The following is a 17,499-nucleotide window of genomic DNA, read 5'->3' as shown; positions in this document are numbered from 1 at the left end:
TTATCATCTACAAGTATGAACAAGAAGAATTATCAGAAAAGTAGACTTAATCATCTGTTCATCATGACATCAATGATGTTACATGAAATATCTTTAAAGGCAAACACTGAGTGAAAGTAGTGGAGGCTACACTTCATAAAGCAAGCTATTCCACCAAAACTGAGAACAAACTTTAGAGCTGGTGAGTAACTTCTTTTGATTTTGTTTTAGGGTCAATGTACGTCCAAACAGCTAAAGCATGAAACCTCAAAAACAGGAGAAAGTTTAGAATCACTAGTCTTTCAGGTTTTATATAGAACTTGAAAGTTCTACATTACACTGAAAGAATTTTTTTCTAATTGACCAAGAACTATATGCATCACACAAAACTTTCAGTCTCCAAGACACTACTGATGGCTGCTACTGATAGGTACAAATGGTTTCCCCAAGTTTGAGATATTAACATTGAGTAAACTCACATTAGGTTTGTATAGGTGTCTCTAGGTAGAAATACTGGTTTAAGAAAAAAATAATCCATTAATAATCTAAGACATTTTGAATTTTTGTATCTATACAGGTTTATCAAACATACAGAAACATCAAGACACACAGTGGCAACACTGTCAATTAATATTGCCAGTGAGTTTGATCCTTGCCCAAATCTGTGCTCTGTGTGTTTCTTACCCCATGCCTTGGGTTGAAAACCTCCCTGCTCCTTTCCCTCTGCCACGTCCAAACCCTAGGAGAGAAAACACTATTTAATAGCAACAGCAGAGGAGCCACCAATTGCTAGTCTATCACATTAGAAAATATAACAGTTGAAGAAAAAAAAAGTACTGTGGTTAAATATAATTTACTTGCCAAATTTCCCTAACACATGCAAGTAAGCCACAGTTCATATAACACTTTGTGTTTCAGTAGGACTTGCAATTCTTTGCTATCTTTTCTGTATCTAGTGAAGTAGCTCCAAATGCCAAGAAAAAGACTTTACCTAAACAATCATTCCATGAGACTGCTATTGCCAAATCATTAGACATTGTTCAAAATTTCATTTAAATTTTCCCTCTTGCCTAGATGCTTTAAAATTCCAGCCTCCCTGCATACCTTGATCTCTCAAGAAATTCCATCACTTCTTATCTGTGAGAAGAAAGCTTAAATATTCAATTTGCTTCCTTCTCTGACTCAGCCCATCCCTACCCTCCTGTGCTTTCACCAACCTGTTCCAACACATTCCTTCTGTTTCCCCTTTAAGCATAACTACTGACATGATAATTATCCAATTCAAATTACTCAAACTTCCTTGTTATCACCCACAAGAATATTAATTTCTATTTTAACAACAACAAATATTTGTTGCCTCAAATTTTGGTTACCAACCTCAGTTTATAAGCTTCTTAATATAGTGAATGGCTTTATTTTTGCATGTTGCATAGTGCCAAGAAAGCATGAAAATTTTTGTATTACTTAACCACTCATAAAGCACATGTCTATGCAAACTATTAGAAACTATTTCTTACATGTGGCATATTTCTACATAGTTTTGGTGGAATTTTTTCTTTTTTATAATGTCAGTATCTGAGGCTTTTTCAGTTTGTTGGGGTTTTTTTGAGGGAGACTATGTATATTATTTGGTATTACAAGAGTTGCTGCTGAGAAAAAAGTGATGTTTATTTTAATGACAAAATTATGTGGTTATAAAAAGTCACTGAACAACTACAAGCTTACCAGAACACAAAAGTTATAATCCTAAGTCACTGATATACTGGTTGTCCAAACATCAGAATTACCTATGAAAGGCTTCAAATTTGCATCAGAATTACCCCTTATTTTGAGGGGACCATCTAAACTGAATAAACAGTAGCTGCAAGACATGGCAAATTCAGTTTAGAAAGTTCCTATTTTAATGACTTTCCTTTTCCTCCCCTCATCACTTGTTCTCCTCCTTGCTCTAGTTCACTATCCATGTTTTAAAAGACATTTCTGGACTGCTAAAATACTGTGGTGGTTTGACCTTGGCTGGAGGTCAGGTGCCCACCAAAGCTGCTCTTATCACTCCCCTCCACAAATGGACAGGAGATATCACTCACCAATTACCATCACAGACTAAACAAACCTGACTTGGAGAAATTAATTGAATTTATGATCAAAATCAGAGTAAGATAATGATAATGAGAAGTAAAACAAATCTTAAAAACACCTTCTCCCCACTCCCCCCTCCTTCTCAGGCTTAACTTTATTCCCGATTTTCTACCCCCTCTCCCCCAACAGAGCGGTGAGATGAGGAATGGAGGTTACAGACAGTTCATCACATGTTTCTGTCACTGCTTCCTCTTCAGGTAAAGGAGTCCTTCCCTTGTTCCTGCATGAGGTCCTTCCCATGGGAGACAGTCCTTCATGAGCTTCTCCAGTGTGAGTCTTTCCCACAAGCTGTGGTTCTTCATGAACTGCTCCAGCGTGGATCCCTTTCATAGGGTCAGTCCTTCAGGAACAGGCTGCTCCAGCATGGGTCCCCCACAGGGTCACAAGTCCTGCCAGCAAACCTGCTCCAGTGTGGGCTTCTCTCTTCATGGGGCCACAGGTCCTGCCAGGACCCTACTCCAGCAGAGATTTCCCATGGGGTGACAACCTTCTTTTGGGCATCTACCTGCTCCAGTGTGGGGTCTTCCACAGGCTGCAGGTGGGTCTGTGCTCTCCTGTGGACCTTCATGGGCTGCAGGTAGACATCCTGCAGGTCTTCACCATGAGCTGCAGGGGAATCTCAGCTCTGGCACCTGGAGCACCTCCTCCACCTCCTTCACTGACCTTGGAGTCTCCAGCACTGTTTCTCACATATTGTCACTCCTTTCTTCCTTGGATGCAATTACTTCTGTGCAGTATTTTTTCCCCATCCTTAAATATGTTATCACATACATTACTACTGTTGCTGATTGGTTTGGCCTTGGCTAGTGGTGGATCTGTCTTGGAGCCAGCTGGCATTGGCTCTGTCAGACATAAGAGAAGCTTCTAGCAGCTTCTCGAAGAAGCCATCCCTGTAGTCCTCCCCTTCCCTTGCTACCAAAACCTTGCCATGCAAACACAAGGACTTCTTAGAAATATCAACACAGAACAACAAGAACACAGAAGAATGAAGTCTGACACTAGGCCATTTCCCCCCCTTGACACTCTTTTCACAATTATCTGGAGAGAAGAGACAGAGATTAGTAAAGGGGTAACAAGTGCAACCTGGCAGTTGTCATCCCTCTTCACTGAGCCCACACACAGAGCTGTGCTCTTTGCTCTGTCATAAACAGTGTCCCAGACCCTGCTGTCCCCATCTGATAACTCAGCCTTCTAAACCTCCTTGCTCAGCCTACCTCTTCTACTGCTTTTCTCTCCTTCACCCACCTAAAATCCACAAACTGGGAAGCTGATCCATGGCATTACAGGGTTGCAGCTTTAGAAGTGAGTGCACTCTGGATTATCTTTCTGCCTAGTAAATATTGGTTGGTTTTCTTAAAAGAGTAGAACCAGCTAGAAAAGTTTACTTGGGGACACTGTACTTCCTACAGCTATCAATACAGTATTAAACACCATTTACTAATGATGCACAGAAGAGAGATCAAAAGTTTTTTACAAACTCAACTACAAGACTGACTGGGAGCTGCAAATCGCAGTAACAGTCAAGCAGAAATATTTTTGAGTGAGGCAGACATTAGGTACAAAGAGAGTAGCTGGAATAGCTAGCATAAAAGTAGAAATAGATTTTAGAAGAGGAAGTCTCCCCAGCCTCCCAAGTGCAAAAGTCTGAAAAAATAACTTTAGCATATTACACATAAGATGAAGTTTTAGTAAACAAGGCATATGTACAATACCATACCAGGATGGGCACAATAAACTACTGGCTGAAAACATCAATAAGAACTTCTAACAATTTTAGAAACTACTAGAAAAACATCATGTTGTTCCTGAAGCTCTAAGCACAGTCTTAGATTACCAGTCAGCAAGGCATTTTCAAAGTGATCTGGTATAAAAAGTTAATCCTGAACTTGAATTTCAAGTAGATTCCCTTAACTTCATAAAGCTGTGTCTATGCCTTCTGTCAAAACTGAAACTAAGTTTAATCAACAAATGCAACAAAAAGTATCCTAGTGAAGACAAAAGAGCAGTACCAAACCAGCAGGGTTAGCACTAAATTCAAATCTGTAAGACACTTATGAAGAACTGATTCAAAATATGGGACAGTGAGTACCCACCACTGAAAGACCACCCTGACACAGAATCTCATACATCATGGTCATTGTGAAAAATGCATATTATATGATTGGCTCTTTGCAAATATTAACATAAATACTATATGTGTTATGTTGGAAAGTTATGTTGTATTAATCTCTTTTAAGTAGTGCTGTATTAATCTCTTTTAAATAGTGTGGTAAATATAGTTTTTAGGCTATTAGCATAATATTAAAATAAAAACTATGTGATGTAAGATACTTTTTGTAACTAGCTCAAGGAATGGATAAGATAATCAAGAAATTCTTCGCATAGAGATAACAACAAGACACCAAGATCCAAAGAGAAGAATGATTGCCTCCTTATTGGGATAACACAGACTTCAAGGGACCAAGACAATTGATTTACAAGATGAGAGGGGGGAAGCTGAAATTAAGCAGAAACACCCCTAGTTTGAAAGGAATGTTTGAATCATGTATGAGATATATGAATATGAATAGGCTATTGCTTTTAAGGGTTAATCCTTTGTTAGAAAGGTGTGCTTTTGTGGTAAAATGCAAAGAACCCAGACGTCCATAATTCTTTGCTTTTATTGTCTTTTATTGTCCTAACTTTGATTATCCAAATTCTTATTGCCCTAATTTTTATTACTATTTTCATTGCTATTAAACTTCTAAAATTTTAACACAAGTGAATGGCGTTTCTCACAGTCACTAATGCAAGATGCCAGTGGGAAGAGCAGATATTTTCTGACACAATCAAATCACTACTATAGCCTTAAATTCTCATGCTCAGAAAGTTACTTCGCTGCCAAAATTAAAACATGGCCTTAAAACAATTAAAAGGCACACAGCTTTCTATCATAGAGAAGTTAGTCAGGAAGCAACTGCGAATGACCATCAGGTATTTCCAAACTTTTGCTACTTTTTAACAGTGACTAAAAGGTCAGTGAGCAAACAGGGCTTCATACAATTCAGAGCAGGGACCCATATTCTGAGCATGCATTTCCACAGTAACTTAAACCCATTTAAATCAGAACTACTACAACAGAAGTTTCTCACTAGTGATCACAACTCTGCTCTTTCCTGCACTAAGCTTTGCACACACTGTCAAAAAAAGTAAGTGAACACAAAACCACCATCAGAAAACAAAATTATTAGGTCACTGTTGTATTGGCTCTTCAAACCAGTTTCCCGCTTGCTAAATGCCAGAAAACCAGTCACCTTTATACAAGGATAAGCCACCAGAACCCCTCTTGTCCCCAGCTACCATGATGCCTGCCCTCTTTTTATTTTTTTTTTGCTTGGTTAATTTTAAACTTAGATCAATCCTCTATTAAAGTTCAAATGTACCAAGAGGCAGACAAGATAAATTCTTCCCTGCAGTAATGCCAGTTTATGCTTTTAACATAAAAAGTATAGCTTTAACACTACTCTAAAGAGATGCACAGATATGATTTATATTACAACAACCAATGTTCACTAAAATTTTTTTTTCCTGTGGTAATTCACAATCAGCAATTTTTCTAACAACATTTTTATATACTGACAAAAAGACAAGTGACGTGGCAGTAGCTCATTAAATCTTCCACTGAGTCTAAAGGAATAGACTTTCTTACAATCAATCAGCATATTGAGCACAAAAGCAAATAATGGAATCAGGCAAATAACAAAATTACACACACCTCCCTCAGTTGACTAGGTTCACATTAGCCACCACTTATTCAATTTATATTTTTCTTTTCTGGAATGAATTATAGAGAAGTCAACCTAAGCAGGGAGTGAGATTTTGTTTCCACTAAAACCCATTGGGAGTTAAAAACACTTATAATTACACAATCAATGCTTCACTCTGGTACCATCCATGCATAGAAAGAATTGTTCATCTCATACACAACTACTCTTCCCACAGAACAAATGCACACTACATGGAAGCATGAAAAAGGTGTGTCGCATCACAACTCAGATTAGAGCACTCCATTACCTTAATAACCTAATATGTAAAAAATCCAGTTTGCTGAGCTTGCAGACCTAAATCTTCCCACTGCATCACAGAAACTTTATTTTGAAATTCAGATTTTCACAATGACAGGTTTAATTAGGTGAAGACACTTTAAGGTTAAGAAACAGGCTTAAGAACAGCAAGGGAATGCAGACTGGAAGTGCAGGCAACACCTTAGATTTGCACTTATCTCTGACTACCCAATAATCAAACAGTCCTCGTCTCTGCTTTGGAAATACAGAGCCAGCCATCCTCCCAGCAGACACTAAGGTGACAGAAGTTTAAGCCTTGCAAAGAGATAAGGATGCTAAGTATAGAAAATTAATATTCTTGGTATTCCATATTACCAAAACAAACACTGAAATGATATTCAATATATCATATCTTGATATTATTATATATACATTACAATTCAAATAATTTTGTCTTGTTAGTTATCATAAAGCTAGAAGCATTAAATCAGTTTTATATTATAATGCATGTACTCTAGTAACCATTTATAGAATCAGAATAATTAAGGTTGGAAAAGACCTCCAAGATTAAGTCCAACTGTTGACCCAGCACCAACATAACATCCCCAAGTGCCACATCCACATGCATTTTGAACACTTCCACTTTCTTGTAGTGAGAGGCCAAAAATTCAAAACGGGATTCGAGCTGTGGCCTCACCAGTGCCCAGTACAGGGGAATGATCACTGCCCTGGTCCTGCTGGCCACACTATTGCTGATACAGGCCAGGATGCCATTAACCTTCTGGGTCACCTGGGCTCATGTTCAGCCAGCTGTTAACCAGCACCCCCAGGTCCTTTTTTGCTGGGCAGCTTTCCAGCCACTCTGCCCCAAGCCTGCAGTGCTGCAGGGGGTTGCTGTGACCCAAGTGCAGGACCTGGCCCTTTGCCTTGTTGAACTTCATACGACTGACCTCAGCCCATTGATCCAACTTGTCGTGATCCCTCTGTAAAGCCTTTAGACCCTCCAGCAAATCAACACCAACTTGGTGTCATCTGCAGACTTACTGAGGGTGCACTTGAACCTCTAAAGCAATCATGGATAAAGATATTAAGCAGGAGTGGCCTAAACACTGAGCCTTAGGGAACAGCACTAGTGAATGGCCTGTAGCTGGATTTCACTCTGTTCCCCACCACTCTCTGAGCTCAGCCATCCAGCCAGTTTTCTACCCAGCTAACAGTGTGTCCTGGGGTGACTTTATGCTACTTGTATCCCCATTCGTCTGTTTAGCCCAGAAACAAGTTTTGCACCTCTAAGACTGGTTCCAAGAGTGAAGGGGGGAAGAAGAAGCCCGCAGTTTGTTATCAGAAACTGCACTCACTCCTCCACATTTCTGCTTCTGGACTGTGTTGTCTGTGGACGGACAGACAGCAGGACAGAGCGCTCCTTTTAGTTAGTTTCTAGCTAGCTGAGGCAGAGAAGTTCCCTGGACTGTGTCCTTCTCTTTTTCTTTGGACCTGTTTAAACCTGCTCTGGACTGAACACCCAGAAGAGCACCGGCAGCTCGCACCTGTGGCCCACTGGGCCGGGCCTGGGCCGCGGCATTTCCAGCACCGGAGGGACTGATAAGAGACCGAGTAAGCTGAGCTACAGCCCACGAAGGGGACTTTTCTGAGTTTGTCATCTTTTTTGTTGCAGCAAGAGGTTTTATTGTTTAATATTGTCCATTTTTGTGTGCTGGTGAATACTTTGCCTGTGAAATAAACAGTTTTTTCCACTTTCCTCCAAGGAAATCTTTTTCCCCTAACCAGTTGGGGGAGGGGCCACTTGAATTTGCTTTTCTAGAGGAAACCCCTAATCCAGGACACAGTGCAACTGGCCAAGCCATGAACAGCCAGTTTCTCCAGGAGAATGTTGTGGGAGACAGTGTCAAAGGCTTTACTAAACTCCAGGTAGACAACATCCACAGCCTTTGCCTCATCCACTAGGCAGGGGGCCCTGTCATGGGAGATCAGGTTAGTGAAGCAGGACCTGCCTTCAAAACCTCATGCTGACTGGGCCTGATTCCCTGGTTGTTCTGTAGGTGCCACATGATGGCACTCAGTATAATCTGTTCTATAACCTTCTCTGGCACTGAGATAAGGCTGACAGGCCTGTAGTTCCCCAGATCCTACTTCCAACCCTTCTTGTAGATGGTGACCCATGACTGGTGATAAATGATTGAAAGTGGTGTGGTGAGCACTTCTGTCAGCTCCCTCAGTACCCTTGGGTGGAGCCCATCCAGCCCCAAGGACTTGTGTGTGTCTAAGTGGTGTAGCAGGTCATTGACCATTTCTCCTTGGATTGTGGGGGCTTAATTCTGCTACTTGTCTCCATTTTCCAGCTCAGGGGGCTGGGCACCCAGAGAACAAACTGGTCTTGTTATAAAAGACTGAAGCAAAGAAGGCATTGAGTACTTCAGCCTTTTCCTCATCCTCTGTCACTGTTTTCCCCTGCACTTAAGTGACGATATTCCCTTACCCCTCCTTTTGCTGCTGATACAGAAACATTTTTATTGTCCTGCATGGCAGCAGCCATATTAAGGCTTTGGCCCTTCTAATTTTCTCCCTGTACAACATTATGACATTGTTGTAGTCCTCACAAGTTGCCTGCCCCTTCTTCCAAGAGTGATCAACTCTTTTTTTCCCCCCAGCTTCCAGCCCAAGCTCTCTGTTAAGCCAGGCCTGCAGTCTTCCCCAGCAGCTTGTCTTTTAGCACATGGGACAGCATGCTCCTAAACCTTTAAGAATTCTTTCTTGAAGAATGTCCAACCTTCTCAGATTCCTTTGTCCTTCAGTGTAGGGGGATAGAATATAAGAAAATAAAGATAGTGTAGAATGTAATCTTACCCCTAAGGAGTTGCAGCTGGGCCAATTTTCAAAGATTAGGAATAGGCCTGACTTTAACAGGCTACAGCTGTAACTAATGAGAAGAAGAGTGCTATAAAAGAGTGGGGTGGCTGGTTGAGAGGGGAACTAGAGTTAGTTGGTTACTTTGTGAAGATGAAAGAGTCAGTGTTCTGAGGAGCTGCCCACAAGAAACATCAAGAAGGTGTGAAAGTTTTGCGATAAGGAGACAACAGTATAGAACCCCTACAATAAGATGACAACACTTGGAGACCCTGATGTGATTTGGGAAAAAGGACTTAGATATTAAACTATATGACCCCGTGGTGATTTGAAAAAAAGGACTTAAGTATCAACCAATGTGATCCTGTGGTGATTCAGGAAAGAAGACTTAAACATTAAGCAACATGATCTCATGGTGATCTGGGTAGAGAACTGCATGAGGAAAAGCAACAAAAGTGAAAGAAGGGGAGAATTTACTAAAGCAACTGTAAGAACTAGAAAAAGGATAGTTCTATTATTTAGTACGTGTTTATTGATTAGTGGAGTGTATCAATTGCAGCTATTAATGTTTGTTAAGCAGGAGTATAAAAGATTTTGAAGATAAGTACTTTGTAAACTGAGAAAAGCTGCAAAACTGAACCAATGCTTAGCAATATATATATATATATTTGTACTGTAATATGTTGTCTGAACACTTGTATAACTATCAGTTCTAAATGAAATATATGAATGTGTCATAGTGTTAATTTACTTGAATATGTCTTTCTAGAAAAGCTGCAACTCTGTAATTAAAAGAAAAAAGGGGAATTGTAGGGGGATAGAATATAAGAAAATAAAGATAGTGTAGAAAGTAATCTTACCCCTAAGGAGTTGCAGCTGGGCCAATTATCAAAGATTAGGAATAGGCCTGACTTTAACAGGCCACAGCTGTAACTAATGAGAAGAGTGCTATAAAAGAGTGGGGTGGCTGGTTGAGAAGGGAACTGGAGTCAGTTGGCTACTTTGTGAGGAAGAAAGAGTCAGTGTTCTGAGGAGCTGCCCACAAGAAACACCAAGAAGGTATGAAATTTTTGTGATAAGGAGACAACAGTATGGAACTCCTGCAATAAGATGACAACGCTTCAGGACTGCCTCCCAAGGGAGTCCATCAAGCAGTCTCCTAAAAAGGCTAGTACCTATAGCATGGAGGCTGAAATACTAAGTATCAGGGTTTTCCCCCCTCAGTGAACATATTTTCACCAGTGTCAATCTCATTTCTGCTATTTTCAGTGCATACAATTTCTTAAAATTATATTGTTCTACAGTAAAGAACACAATGGCCCAGAAAATCTTCCACTATAAAGCAGTCAGTAAAATAACTCCAGCCTCAGTAGGTAGCTTAAAACAGAGACAATGGCATTGCAAAGATATTAGCTGACCCCTATTTTTTTATCCAATGCCTAGATTCCTACATATACACACTCTGCATGAAACATTTCTAAAAAAGCATTCTGTAGTGATTACCAGCCACGTATTTACTTGCAGCTGAAGCACCTAATTCTGTGTAACAGAAAAGACTACCAGATGAAATGACAGAAGATTTTTATTATTATTTTGTCTTGGTTTTGTAGACAAATTATGGGAGGAAACACCCTGGAATGAGCATTTCCTCTAAAAGGGAAAGGGCTTCGATAACCCTCTTTTCTTCTGCCAATGAAATTGATACCAGCAGGTGAAAGTGAAAAAAACAAAACTGTTTATCAACCAAAAAAAGGGGGGGGGGGGGGGGGGGCCCACAAGGCACAGAAAAGGATTGAATAAATGCTAGATATGAACTACCAGAAACTTACCCTCCACCCACACACCCACGGCAGAAAAAAGAAAACAACTCAAATGCTCAGGGAAGAAAAATACACAGGCTGACTGTGTGGCCTGGAAAACAAAATGGCAACTGGTCTCTTTTGTCTCTGGGAAGGGGAAGAGTATAGTATTTTCGGCAACCCCAATGTCTGGGAATGATTGGTATCTGACTCCATTGATTCAGAATGTTGAACAATTGTTTTATTAAAACTATACTATATTACACTAATATTACATTAAATTACATACTAAAGAGATAAAGAATATTAAAAATATACTTAAGAAAAACTTGTGACTGAGACAGCTAGGACACAGCTTTGACCTAATTGGCCAAGGAATTAAAACAATCCTCAGCAGAATCTAACTGACAAATTACTTCAGGTAAACAATCTTCTTAACACATTCCACATGTGCAAAACAACAGGAGTAAAGAATAGAGTTAAGAATTGTTTTCTCTTCTTCTCTCTGTGCTTTTTCAGGAAAAATCCTGTGAGAGTGAATTATGTCTCCCTCTGTTCAGAGAATGTGAATACCACAGAAGAGGAAATCACATAGCAGCCTGGAGCAGAGCAGATGGGAAATCTGTTGATCCTCTAGCGTTGGTTTCCCTCCTCACGGCAAGCAAAACTGGTGGATTTTGATGTCCCTTCTTTTGCTGGCTTGGTCTTTCCTGGGGTTCAGACTGACCATGGCCACCCCACAGGCTCCCCAAGCCAGAGAGAAAAAAAAAACAAAACCAAAAAAAATTGCCGAAAGGATTTGCCAGTGAAAAGCCTCCATACCAGGGGAAGGTAAAAAAAACCCAGAAGCTTCTTGCCTAAGTTAGTGAAAATTAATCCAGCAGAAGGCAATGAAGTAACAATCTGTGTAGCCACCGATCACCGGAGAGAGATTGAACAGAGCCCACGCCCGGGGCTCCCAGGCTCTGGCCCCGCCCCCTGGTTCATCTTAAAGATACTGCAGATATTTCTGGGCATAAAGCAGATGATTAGGGAATAAAGTATCATCATAAAATCACCCCAAGACAATTTCTACTAATATCCAAAGAAGGGTCAGCCATCCCTGAAATACTGATAAATAAATTACACAGCTTTATATAACTCCCTGCAGATTTCTCAGGTTTTGTCATGGTTTAAGAGCAGCACCCCCTAATTTGGTGCCACATGACCACCACCACACTCACTTCCCTCTCCCCTCCAGTGGGAGATATAAGAGGCAGAGATTATGGGTTAAGAACTATTTACTGGAAACAGCAATGAGATAAAACAAACAGTAACAGCAACGATACTAATAACAAAAGCATACAAAAACCCCACATTCACCAACCGACCTGGCACCACACAACACCCCAAGAAAACGAACAAAATGGCGGGGGGACCCTCTGCAAGCCACCTTTTTCTTCCTGATGGTAAGCAACATCCCCCTCCTCCCCAGAAGTGAGAATTCCTTACTGCTGCCCCCCCCGGCAGTGAGATGCACCCACAGGCTCTAGAACCCATGCCCTCACAACTACTGTGGAAAAATTCACTCTTCTGGCCAAAAAAACAGGACATTATCCACCCCTTGTTCTATACCATCTAGCTCATGTCCAGATCTTATACTTTCCAAATATATACATATGTATATATAAAAATATACACAAGCAAACATATAATTTCCATTGTCAATGGCCAACCCTCCAAGATGTCTGTTGAGTTAATTTAGTCCATGACTGTGGGTTGTATCTGTCCTAGATGCCTTCCGGGGAGGAGGGCTGGTGTGCTGTCAGCTGGCTGCTGCATCAGGAGCTCATGACTGGTGTATCTGGAGCAGTCCATCCTCATTGTCCATGGTAGTTATGGCACAGTGGCAGAATCATTCAGCAACTGATGTTATACAATTCAACATCACAGACTGTTCTCACCCAAAATCAAATTCCCTTGAGGTACACATCACATTTCCCCATTCCTCTGCATTACCAACCAAGTGCACCCAGGTCCCTGAGCAAAAACAATCCCACAGATGGGTTTGCCTTTCCTCGAGGCGGGACTAATCCAAACTGTCTTCCCCCTAACATATTCCTCATATGCACCATGGGGACTTTATCCCCTTCTATGGTACGTGGAAGTTTTGATTGGGCAGGGCCAGCTCAACTGGTAGAGCTCTAGTGTTAACTAACCATGTGGCCTTTGCTAAATGTAGATCCCAATGTTTGAAGGTCCCACACCCCCCCCACTACTTTAAATGTGTTTTTTAACAGTCCATTGTACTGTTCAATTTTCCCAGAGGCTGGTGCATGATAGGGAGTATGATACATCCACTCAATTCTGTGCTCTCCAGTTCAGGTATCTATGAGGCTATTTTTGAAATGAGTCATATTGTCCAACTCAATTCTTTCTGGGGTGCCATGTGGCCACATCCACTCAATTCTGTGCTCTCCAGTTCAGGTATCTATGAGGCTATTTTTGAAATGAGTCATATTGTCCAACTCAATTCTTTCTGGGGTGCCATGTGGCCACAGGACTTGCTTTTCAAGGCCCAGGATGGTGTTCCAGACAATGACATAAGGCACAGAGTATGTCTCCAGCCATCCAGTGTTTGTTTCCACCATTGTCAGCACACAGTGCTGGTCTTGGTAGGTTTGTGGCAGTGTGATGTAATCAATCTGCCAGGCCTCCCTATACTTATATTTTGACCATCGTCCCCCAAATCACAGAGGCTTTACCCACTTGGCCTGCTTGACAACAACACATGTTTCACAGTTATGGATAATCTAGGATATAGTGTCCATAGTTAAGTCAACATCTTGATAATGACCCCATCTGTATGTTGCATCTCTTTCCTGATGACCTGATGCATCATGAGCTCATTGAGCCACAAATAATTCACCCTTATGTCACCAGTCCAGATCCACCTGAGACACTTTAATCTTGGTAGCTTGATCTACCTCACCATTTTACCACATGCACCCAAGAGTCACACTACTGAAGAACATCACATCTACATGATGTACTTTTACAGTCAATTTCTCAACCTGAGCAGTCATGTCTTGCCATGATTCAGCAGCCCGGATGGCTTTCCCTCTGCGCTGCCAATTAGTCTTTTTTCCATTGGTCCAACCACCCCCACAAAGCATTTTCTACCATCCACAAGTCAGTGGGGCGGTGGAACGCTGGCCATTTCTCTCCTTCAGCAATATCCAACGAAAATTGATGGCTTTCAGCTCTGCAACATGACTTGATCTACTTTGGCCCTCAATAGCTTCTGCGACTCACCGTGTATGAATCCATAAGTCAGCTTTCCATGTTTGATGTATCCCTACAATACGGCAGAAATCATCAAGAAAGAGATTGTCTTGTTTTTCATTTTCTGGTAGCTGACTATATGGTGGGGCCTCCTCAACACATGTTTTCCTCTTCCTCCACTGAAATTAGTCCAAAATTCTCACCTGCTGGCCAGTTTGTGATGACTTCAAAGATCCCTGGGTGACTGGGGTTTTGAGCTTGCTGTGTGATTAACACAACCCATTTACTCCACGTAACATCAGTGGAATGATGTGTGGAAGGGACTTTCCCTTTGAACATCCAGCCCAGCACTGGCAGTCGGGTTGTCAGGAGGAGCTGTGCTTCAGTGCCAACCACTTCTGAAGCAGCTTGAACCCCTTTATAAGCTGCCAGTATCTCTTTTTCAGTTGGGGTGTAAAAGACCTTGGATCCTTTGTATCCCTGACTCCAAAATCCCAAGGGTTGTCCTTGGGTCTCCCTAGGTACTTTTTGCTAGAGGCTCCAGAAAGGACCATTCTCCTCAGCTGTGGTGTAGAGCACATTTTTCATGTCCTGTCTTGTCCTGACTGGCCCAAGGGCTACTACATGAACAATCTCCTGTTTAATTTGTTCAAAAGCTTGTTCTTGTTCAGGACCCCTGTTGGAGGTGACGGGAAAAAAAAAAAAAGGAAAAATCATTTCTCTCAGGGAATTTTTCTCCCATTTGTTGCCTAAGAGATGAGAACAATGATATTTAAGAGATAAAATGAGGGGGAGGGGTGCAGTTGGCTGCAGTCTCTTAGCTGGGAAGTGAGCTTGGTAGCTGGGGGATTTTCTCTTGGGAAGCGCAGAGATACCAAGAGACTTGGCTGGGGGTCAGGGGCTGGGCTCAGCTCTCGCTCACTCTCGGGATTGGAGGGGGGATGGTTTGTGCTTTTGGTGCCAGACTGTTGCTGCCCAGAAGATTCGCTGCCACTGCAGAGTTTCGTCCTTCACTGCTTCTCCTTACTGTGGGTGAGCCTTTGCTTGCAAGAGTGGTCATTGAACTAAGCCTTTTCAACACCGAACCTCACTGGAAGGGACCTTCACCATCTACTTGGGTGCCTCAAGGGAAACCTGGGACTCCAACCCCCTCCCCTTCTCCAGAAGGAGCATCTCCTGGCTGTTTGCAGCAGCTGCTTGCAGGAGCCCAGCTGCCACTGCCCAGCCCCACTATTTTCTGCTGCTGTTTCGGGTTTTTGCTACACTTTGTTTGCCACCCCAAGTGTGCTTGCCTCTGCTGCTCTAGCCTACTGCTCCAAGGTTCCTACTACAGTCCATTTCACCACCCAGAGGGACACTGAGACTGGCTGCTCTCCATGAGTTTGCAAAGGAAGCCCCTTTTCTCTCACTCCCGCCATCTGAGCTGCCCTTAACCACATGGAAAGAAGCCACTGAGCTCATGCCACAGCGCCCTCTGCAGCCACAGGAGAATCAATGCATCAGCCCTGCCTGGCCAGGAGCCAACAGCACCCCTGCCAGCTGCGACCAGAACTACATCAAAGGGGAAATTGCTTGACAGCCAAGAGAAGGCTGTTATTGGCTTTCTGGGTTTTTTGTTTGTTGTTGCTGCTGTTGTTGTTGTTTGTTTGCCTTGGTGTATATATATATATATATATATATATATATATATATATATATATATATACACATTCTAGTAAAGAGCTGTTATTCCTTTTCCCATATCTTTACTTCAAAGCCCCATAATTTCAAAGTTATAATAATTTGGAGGGAAGGGGGTCATATTTTCCATTCCAAGGGAGTTTCCCACCTTCCTTAGCAGACACCTGTCTTTTAAACCAAGACAACCCCACCTGAAACTCTTTCTTCCATCACACATGATAAAGAGGGTTTACAATCTGACTGTAATCTGGAATATGCATCCTCCAAAAACCCATAGTGCCTAGGAAAGCTTGTGTGTCCTTCTGGCTGGTTGGTGGGGACATGGCTGCTATTTTGTTGATCACTTCTATTGCCAGTCGGGTAATCATCTGAAGCACTGTTCGTCCTCCTTCTTTCCTTGACATCACTGCCAGTGAGTTGGTATCGATGATGGCATACTCCATAGGCACTTCTGCCGTATGCATTGTGTATGCTAGACTTCATCTGGATCTACAGGAGACTGCTCATTATTTTAATACCTATAGAGTACCTCCAGCACAGCTAATTCTCTCAGGTACTAGATAGCTTGCTCCATGGCATTTCACCTGCTTGAATGCACTATTAGAAATTTTTTGAGAGAATACCTCTCCCTCACTCTTGACAGGAGTCACCTATAGAGGCTGAGATTCCTCAGAGCACAGCGAACAGGAGCGGGGGATGTCTCTGAGGGCATGGCACAGCAGTTTGCACGGCAGTTTGCGCAGGCAGGGCAAGCAGGCAGGGTTGCAGGTTCCTCCTGCTAGTGAGGTTTTTCGTTCGTTATTTCTGTTGGTTGGTTAGTTTTGGGGTTTTTTTTTGTTAGTAATGGCTTTTACATGATCAAAAACTGCAATCAGTAAAAGTGTATGTAGCCAAGTAGAACCCTCCAAAAAGGATGCGTCTGTCCAGACCCATTCCTGTGCAGAGTGTTTGAGCTTATCAGTGGTTCCAGGGGGCATTGCAGAAGAAGCCTGCCTGTGGTGATGAAACAGCAGGCCAGAGGCCTTACAAACTGAATCCTGACTCGAGCCAACAGAAGCCCTGAGAAAGCTGACAGCTCTTCATGAGAACAGTCCTGAAGCAGCGAAAAACAACTTGTTGTCCTTGAGAAAGAAGTCTAGGACTGTAGAAAACAACCTGCTTGCCCTGAGAAAGAACTGTGAAAGGACTGTGAAAAACACTAGCCATCTGTAAAAACTGTTTTTACACTGTTAGGTAGAAAAATGAAAACTATATGTTACAAACAACTCTTTCTGCACATACACACCGGGGAATTGAGTGACCAATCAATACAGGGTAACAACTTGTTACTGACCAGTTGGGGATAGACAGGGGATGTTCTTTAAAAACTCTATATAAAGAAATATGTGAATAAACCAGGATCTTTTTTCTTCTTTGCTCCATAAAAGTGTGTCCTGCATTGTCATGGTTTGAGCCTGGCGCAATGCCAGTGCTTCTATGAGAATACTTCTTTCCTTGGTATCTACTGTGAGATGTGATCAGAGACAGAGCAGAGCAGGCTCTAACTTAAGATTAAAAGAAAAAAAACTTTATTAACTTAAAACTACAAGGAAAAACACACAGAACACAGGATGAAAACTTTCTAAATTTCCTCCTCCCCTCACTAAATTCTCTAATTCTGTTACTACTTTTTAGATCACTCGCTCTCAGTCCATCACTACTCTTTAGATAATCAATTCTCAATTCCTCGA

At 41.9% G+C, this 17,499-nt stretch overlaps 1 protein-coding gene across 9 annotated transcripts in view; it reads right to left on the bottom strand.

Moving 5' to 3' along the window:
- LOC132341495 (ubiquitin-associated protein 2-like) overlaps positions 1-17,499 on the bottom strand; it is a 183,354-nt gene that overhangs the window by 130,830 nt on the left and 35,025 nt on the right. For 7 of the 9 annotated variants that reach the window (XM_059873084.1, XM_059873076.1, XM_059873081.1 and 4 more), the window contains one exon: positions 664-718. The exons of the other annotated variants lie outside the window; for them this stretch is intronic. In XM_059873084.1, the coding sequence (XP_059729067.1) occupies positions 664-718 (55 nt within the window). The remainder of the gene's footprint in view (positions 1-663; positions 719-17,499) is intronic. 9 annotated transcript variants of the gene reach the window in all.

Source organism: Haemorhous mexicanus, chromosome W (genome assembly GCF_027477595.1).
Source record: "Haemorhous mexicanus isolate bHaeMex1 chromosome W, bHaeMex1.pri, whole genome shotgun sequence".
NCBI classification, from domain to species: domain Eukaryota; kingdom Metazoa; phylum Chordata; class Aves; order Passeriformes; family Fringillidae; genus Haemorhous; species Haemorhous mexicanus.
This window is presented reverse-complemented; position numbering and strand designations above follow the sequence as displayed.